The sequence below is a fragment of the Colobus angolensis genome, unplaced genomic scaffold, assembly GCF_000951035.1.
Source record: "Colobus angolensis palliatus isolate OR3802 unplaced genomic scaffold, Cang.pa_1.0 Scaffold183, whole genome shotgun sequence".
NCBI classification, from domain to species: domain Eukaryota; kingdom Metazoa; phylum Chordata; class Mammalia; order Primates; family Cercopithecidae; genus Colobus; species Colobus angolensis.
This window is the reverse complement of record NW_012114966.1, coordinates 383946-392148: the sequence shown is the minus strand read 5'-3', so window position 1 is coordinate 392148 and position 8203 is coordinate 383946. Positions and strand designations below refer to the sequence as shown.

Genomic DNA, 8203 nt, shown 5'->3' with positions numbered 1-8203 from the left:
AAAGAAAAGAATTTTAAAAGGCTATTCTACAACACTTTACATAAATGGTCTACTTAATTCATAGAACTACAACATAAATTGACTTCAAATCATCATCAAAATATTATCGTATACTTCTTTTTAAGAAAAATACTATTAATGGAAAGAAACATACAAAGATCTCAAACACCTACTCAGCCCTTTGCAGGGTCTCAGGCAACTTTTAAATATGGGAAACACACAACTACCAAGGTAAGATAGTCCACACATTCATTCCTTGGAAGGACTTTAACCATTCCAGAAAATTTTTTTCCACATAGGTGGTATTAACTTGACTTTCCTAAACTCATAATAACCTTTAGATTTTTTTCATTCCACCACACAACATTCAAAGTATTGAAACATCCTAGGTTAATCTAAAAATGACTTTATAAAAGATAATTTTACATAAAAATAAGATTAATATGGAAGGCCATAATCACTTTCTGACATTTTAGGTTTGCTTTTGCAATCACTAACTTCTTTTCTCTTAAGAATGATAACTAAATTTTATTATGTACCTATCACTTGCCAGACTTTATTCTTGATAATTTGTAACTATTAACTTACTTGATACAAAAAGTATACGCAGTAGAATTCACATTTATCACACATACATATAAAGCCAAGGAACTGAATAACAAATCCTTTACCAAAGACTACATATACAAAAGTTGGTAAAGGGAGGACTTGAAATAGAGAGCTTCAGAATCCACAATACTTAATAACTAACTTCTGGCACATTTCAATCCCAGAAATACTTAATAACTAAAAGCATCACCATAATTAGAGCAGTGAAAAGTATTAATGTACGAGAAACAGGTTTAGACTATCTCATTGTGAAAGCACAATCCCAAATTCAAATATCAATTAGAGAGATATTTGAAGAAACACAGAACTAAAATGACTTAAATGATAAGTTGCCAAATACAATGCTAGGTGGTGGAAAGAATCCTTCTATTTATGATATTTTGTAAAAGTCAATTAAATGTTTAGGAGAATTCAGTAATTAAAGTAATACCCGAGAACCAAATAGACATAAACAGGACAGGAAATATTACTTACACAAAGGAAAAACTCCACATATTATTCAAACAGGATAATAAAGATAAGCATATTTTTTAAAGTCCTTAAAGGACTAAAATGAAAACAACTTGCTTTTATGTAATATGTTCTAATAGTCAAATAAAATGTTAAACATGGACAGGTATTAAGAGAACTGTAAAATCAACTACAAAATAATTCTGCTTTGAGGTTACCTTCAGGTGGACAAGGGGGATAAAACATGGCCATAAATGATTACATTGTTGGTTCTTAAGTGATTAAAAGATTTAAAACAATGCTAATAACAAACTGTAAGAATTCAGAGTCCCAGAAATCCTTCATTCCCTTCCATCAAGTTCCACCATTTCCTCCAAAGCAATATGCTCGAAGTCTAATGGGTATTTAATATCAAGGCAGGTGGAACAGTCACAAGAAGCAAAGGTAAAAAGACAAGAAGAAAGAAAAGAAAGAAAACATTGAAAGACACCAAAATAAAGTATCTTGGATTTTTCAAAGATTTATCCCATAAAGCTAAATATTTTTACACAAACTAATGGACTAATCCCAAATATTCTGTATAATAAAGATTTATAAATTATATGTTTGGTTTGCAAGAATGAAATTACCATGTATAGTGTTTCTGATGAAAACATTTTTCTAAGTCATATTAAATATCACTTTAATGTGGAATATTGAGAAGATTCCAACTCATGAACAAAGGATTGAATGATTAGAGTTTAGAAGATACTTGCAAGAGTAAAGTAATCATTTTCTAAACATAGAGGCTCAAAAAATGGTAAGTTGTCGACAACACCACTGTAAAAATCATGTAGAATAAAAAACACGTCTCCAAATAGTAAAATGGTCTAAATAATGACTTAAAAGAAGCATTACAAATCCCTTCCCTCTTGATTTTACTTTTTTACTAGTTTATAAAAAAATTAGGAAGTATTTGAAAACTATCACATTTTGAAAAACACTATTATTCTGTATTTTATCACTACATTGCTTAAAACGGCAATAGTGAAACACCAAAAATATTTGTGACCACCAGACACCAGAAAGTCAGAAAATAAGATGAATAAACTGAGATGTTAAAGTGAATAAAAGTAAATATAACGACAACATATTTAAAACATGCATTTCAAAGTACAGCGTATGGAGTAAGATTAAGAGTTCAGTGCCTAAGGACAAAAGAATAAATGTTTTGGGGGAATACATTCACCAAAGATCAAAATGCCCTGGACGTTGTTAGAGCATTGTTCAGAGAAGACGGCTGTAAGGCAGGCCAAAATAAATGTTCAGTAAAAAAAAGGATATCATCCAGCCATAACTTGAGTTTCAAGATAGACCCAACTTGTGGAGAATGATTAATACTGTATTATGCCACTAAGAAAATTCAATTAATTATAAAATGTTTCTAAAAACTAAAACAATCTTTAAATTTTCACTATATAATACGGTGAAAAATACATATGAAACACTTTTAAAGTAATTACAATTTCCACAAATAGAATTTATGAGTTCTAAATTTAAATGGACTTACTTTGAGGCCATGATCAACATTTAAATCTTGCTGTTCGCCGACATCAACTGATCCCAGATCAGGAGGAAGGCTGGGGCTGAAGGCCATGAGGTCCGTCTTCAGTGGCCCCTCACCAGAGCACACCCTCTGCCGCTGTTGCTGCGAGTATGACCAGCTTCCCACCGCACTGGAGCACACCAGAGTGGGCTTGCCCGCCGGGCACCCACCCTCAGTGGGCGGCGCTGAGCACCACAGCGCAGTGTACAGTAGCAGTGTGAGCACCAGAAGGCTGGATACCACGCAGATGGCGATGATCAGGTACACGTTGACATCCACTAGCGCCGCTTCGGGACCCACAGCGCCAGTCCAAGGCCTCGAAGACGCCTTTGGAGCCTGGCCGCTCTCCACCAGCGACACCAGCACCGTGGCCGTGGCCGTCAGCGCCGGCTCACCATGATCCTTCACTAGCACCAGCAGGCGGTGGCGCGGAGAGTCCGCTTCGTCCAGGACACGAGTCGTGCTAATCTCGCCCGTGTACAGCCCCACGCGGAACGGGAACCGAGCTCTGCTTGCCGCTGGCTGCAGCTCATACGAAAGCCACGCATTGTAGCCCGAGTCGGCGTCCACTGCGCTCACCTTTGCTACCACGTGGCCCGCACCCACCAACCGCGGCACCAGCTCGCTCACAGCGCCGCCAGTACCACCCACCCGAGGCGCCAGCAGCACCGGCGCGTTGTCATTCTCGTCCAGCACGAACACCTGCAGCGTCACGTTACTGCCCAGAGGCGGCACGCCTGCGTCGCGCGCGCTCACTTGGAACTGCAGCAACTCCAGCTCCTCGTGGTCCAGCGGCTGCAGCGCGTACACCTTGCCGCTCTCCGCGTGCACCGACACGTAGCTCGACAGCGCGCGCTCACCCACCCGCCGCTCCACCAGCGAGTAGGACACCAGCGCGTTCTCCTGCGCGTCCGCGTCCCGCGCAGACACTGTGAAGATGTGACAGCCTGGCGGGTTGTTCTCCTTCACGAACACCGTGTACTCGGACTGCGCGAACGCTGGTGCGTTGTCGTTCACGTCGGCCACCTCCACAGACACGCTGGCCGTAGCCCACAGCGAAGGCGAGCCCCCGTCCCGCGCGGTCACCACCAGCTCATAGGCTGACACGTTCTCGCGGTCCAAGGCGCTGTCCAGCACCAACGAGTAGTAATTCTTGAAGGTGGACACCAGCTTGAAGGGGACATGGGGCGTCAGGGAGCAGGTCACCTGCCCGTTGACACCTGAGTCAAGGTCGTTCACGCTAATTAGGGCGATGACAGTACCGAATTGAGCGTCTTCACGTACAGGTAAGGATAAGGAAGTCAATGTTATCTCAGGGACGTTATCATTTTTATCCAAAATTCTCACTAAAACAGTGCAATGACCCGCCATGGGAGGATGGCCTTTGTCCGTTGCGTCAATGCGGATTTTGTATAAATTTACTTGTTCAAAATCCAAATTACCCCGAATCACTATTTCTCCTGTATTTCGATCTATGCTAAAGTTGTCAATAACCATATTTGCAACAAGGCTATTAAAAGAGTATGAAATTGCCCCATTCGCTCCTTCATCCCGATCAGAAGCATTCAGTCTGATAACTATTGTTCCGTTGTCTGCGTTTTCGAATATTCTTACTTCGTATTCAGGCTGCTCGAAAGTGGGAGCATTATCATTCACATCCAGCACTGTGACCAGCAGGTGAACACTGCCTGTAAGCTCAGGTTTGCCGCCATCTGTGGCTGTCAGGAATAAGCTGTGTGCAGGAGCATCCTCTCTGTCCAAGGATTTTCTTAATACGAGCTCAACCAGTTTATTCTCATCATTCTTTGAATTCACATCTAGCATGAAGTAATCATGAGAGCTAAGCCTGTAGGTTAACACGGAGTTAGCTCCAACATCTGCATCAGACGCGCTCTCTAGCGGAAACCGAGAGTCTGGCATTCTGGATTCTGAAACAAATAGCTTTTGCTCTTTTACCGGGAACACTGGCGGGTTGTCGTTAATGTCCTTCACTTCCACGTCCACATGGAAAACCTGCAGCGGCCTGTCCACGATCACCTCCAGGTGGATGCTGCACTCCGCGCTCCTCCCGCACAGCTCCTCACGGTCTATCCGAGAATTCACAAACAAAATGCCATTCTGCAGATTTACCTCCAGAAGGTCCCCGTGTGTTTTGGACGCCACCCGGAACAGGCGCGGCACCAGCTCCGCCAGCTCCAGCCCCAGGTCCTGCGCGATGCGGCCCACGAAGGTGCCGTGTTTGGCCTCCTCGGGGACAAAGTAATGGAGCTGGCCGCTCCCCACCTTCCAGGCTGCTAGGAGCAGAAGCGAGAGTACTAGTCGCCGGGATCCCAGGTCTCCTCGCCAGTGACAAACCATGTTAAATAGTCGTTTCCTATCAGAAAATCTTATCTTAATATAAAGATGAACGACTGTACTTTCTGGCGTCTTTTAATTCAATTCCGCTGCCTCTCCCATTGTTCAGCCTTTAGAGACAGATGCTGTCAGAGGAACGACTTTGAACCTTGGCTAACCAGAACTTCTTGGTAGACAGCGACATCATGTGGCTTCAAAAGGTAATGATTACATGAATTACTTCCGCAATACCTGGGTTCTTTCATGCACTTTCTATTTCTTTATCATACTTTAATAGTAAATCCTTAACTTTATCAATTGCAGAGGTATTCATACTGTCTGGCTCCTTACATTAGTTTCATCTAGGGATTTCTTCTTCATAAGGAAAGGAATTTCTTCCCAATATTTTAAATATCGTATCAATTAATAATAAAGTATGACCTGTATGTCATGGATATCAGAAATGTAAACTGTCCTCCATAGTTTCGTGTGGAAGAAATGCATTAATATTTATTTGGTCACCAGAAACACTGGCATATATTACTCTGAAGTGAGCATATAATTCTAACTTTTCTGCATTTCATCTTCTTGTGTTCTTATTGTTAAATTTCTGCTTTTCTTTATTCAATAAATGTCAAATTGCCTGAACAGTTTTACTTACTAAAGTAATAAAAATGTATGTGCATATTCTTTACACTATTTCCCGATATCTCTATAGCTTGTTAAATTCAGCCTTTCACTTAAAACATTTTCCTCTATGATTTCTCTGACATGTCAAACTCTAGTAGTATTTCCACCATTGGCTTGTTTGTTAGTTCTTCATCTTTCTTCTGCTCCAAAAAGTGAGTATTTTCCAGAATTATGCCTTTAACCTTTTTTCCCCAATCTTTTTATTTAACATTTCTATTTCCAGGGCTTTAGACTAGCCTATTATTTGAAGTATTCTTAACTCCATATCTGCAACCCCCTATTTTCATTTTCTACCTGACATTTTAACCTGTATACCCTAACATTGCCTAGAAAATGAGTCAACCGAAGTTAGAAGAATATCTAATCAATAATCACACAAAACCCAAATCATTAAAAAAATCACAATTTTTATAGCATGGCGATTCTCCACACTTACTCATATGTATTTTTATGATTTCTTTTCCCTTGCCTACCATATTTAAAGTTTGTATACATTCCATCTCTCCTTTCATGTGAGAATTTCTGTCTTTATTAGTACAGCTTTCACTCGATTGCACTAAAATCTTCAGCAAGTTTATCTTTCTATTGACCAATTGTCAAGACATTAGACTTCCATCTGGGAGACAGGCTACATGACCATGAGCCAATCTTCTCAATGCTAAGGCTAACCGCTTTCCAATATGAGTCATATTTTACAGAAAACATGTTGTCTCTTTCTTGGTACACTCTTTGTTCAAGGTTTTTCTTCTATTACTTCATCTTTATGTGTCAAAATTCTATTCATCTTTCAAAGTCCACCTCAAAAGTAAATTCTCCATGAATGCCTTCATTGTAGATGATTAAGAGCTCCTCTGAATTTCTACAAAATTCTTACCAAAAACGAAGGTAAAATAGGAAAGGTGAATAAGGGCATTTTCTGTGAAGAAATTTAAATTTCTCATCACATTATTTACACAAAAAATATTTCTGTAGTCGACTCTAAATAGTAGCAAACAATTTGTAAAGAAAATAGTATTTCTCGATATTTCAGGAGTTTGAGACCAGCCTGGGCAACGTGGTAAGACCCCATCTCTACAAAAAATACAAAAATTAGCTGAGTATGGTGGTGTGCGCCTGTAGTCCCAGCAACTTTGGAGGCTGAGGTAGGAAGATCACTTGAGCCCAGGAGGCAGAGGTTGCAGTGAGCCCAGATTTTGCCACTGCACTGCATCCTGGGCTACACAGTGAGACCCTGTCTCAAAAATAATAATAATAATGATAATAATAATTGATGAATACAGTTTGGGTGGCTAAGGAGGATCCCCTATCGACTTCAAGTATTTCCCAATTTAGGGAATTCCTATTTAGGGTATTTAAAACTTTCTTAATAATATGCTAGGAAGGTTTTAAATATACATGCATGTAAGCATAAAAACAAAGCAATGAAAACAGAATTACAATTACCATCTTTGAAGTTCAAAGATATTTATAGATTTTTCCACAAAACAATATTCTTTCAACAACAGCAGCAAACTTGGTCTGCTTGTGGTGAATGACATATTACTGCTCAATGGTAAATAATTATATTGATTACCAAACAGATTTTTGACTTTGTATACCTCTACCCTTATTCACGTTGAAAAGAAAACAGTAACATCCTAAAATAATTTCCTAAAGCATATTAGAATATTAGGAACCGTGAAAATTGATCATCAGTTCTGGGTTTTATTTTATTTTATTTTATTATTTCATTTTATTTTATTTTTGAGGCAAGGTATTGCTCTGTCACCTAGGCTGGAGTTCAGTGTCATGATAACTGCACTTGGAGCTCCTAGGCTCAAGTGATCCTCCCACCTCAGCCTCTTGAGTAGCTGACACTACAGACACACATCACCATGCACAGCTAATTTTACAAAGTCTCTACAAAAGATGCACAAGCTGGTCTCAAACTCCTAGACTGAAGGAATCCTCCTGACTCAGCCTCCTGAAATGCTGGGATTAGAGGTGTATGCCACCACGCCCAGTTAACTATATTTTTTTAACCAACCAAATTATTTGTAAAAATTTTTTTAAAGTCTGGACAATTAAGTTATTGTTTCATTAATGTCCCTAATACACTACTGGATTAATAAATCATGATATATCCATAAAACAAAATAAGATGCAAATACTTTTTAAAATAAGAAAGCAAATAATCAAAAAGAAGGAATAAGCGCTAATGAAATAATATGCCACAAAACCCAATATATAATTTAGGCTGGATGCAGTGGCTCATGCCTGTAATCCCAGCACTTTGGGAGGCTGAGGCAGGCAGATCACTTGAGCCCAAGATTTCGAGACCAGCCAGGGTAACATGGTGAAACTCTGTTTCTACTAAAAATATATATATATATATTTAGCCCAGCATGGTTGCCAGCGTCTTTAATCTCAGCTACTTGGGTGACTGAAGCATGAGAATCGCTTGAACCAGAGAGGCGGATTTTGCAGTGAGCCGAGATCGCACCACTGCACTCCAGCGAGGGCGACAGAGTAAAACTCTGTCAAAAAAAAAAAAAA

At 39.8% G+C, this 8203-nt stretch overlaps 2 protein-coding genes across 2 annotated transcripts in view; both read right to left on the bottom strand.

Annotated features, from left to right (window-relative positions):
* Nucleotides 1-8203, bottom strand: part of LOC105510143 (protocadherin alpha-7) — a 180100-nt gene that overhangs the window by 161735 nt on the left and 10162 nt on the right. The gene's annotated exons all lie outside the window — the stretch shown is intronic.
* On the bottom strand, nucleotides 2529-5145 carry LOC105510075 (protocadherin alpha-8). Its single transcript, XM_011939673.1, has one exon. It carries the CDS (start codon nucleotides 5000-5002, stop codon nucleotides 2558-2560), a length of 2445 nt encoding a protein of 814 aa, XP_011795063.1. The 5' UTR covers nucleotides 5003-5145; the 3' UTR covers nucleotides 2529-2557.

What these genes read in the sequence shown, in the direction of transcription:
- LOC105510075 (XM_011939673.1), bottom strand. Translation starts at nt 5,002, where the DNA reads ATGGTTTGTCACTGGCGAGGAGACCTGGGATCCCGGCGACTAGTACTC.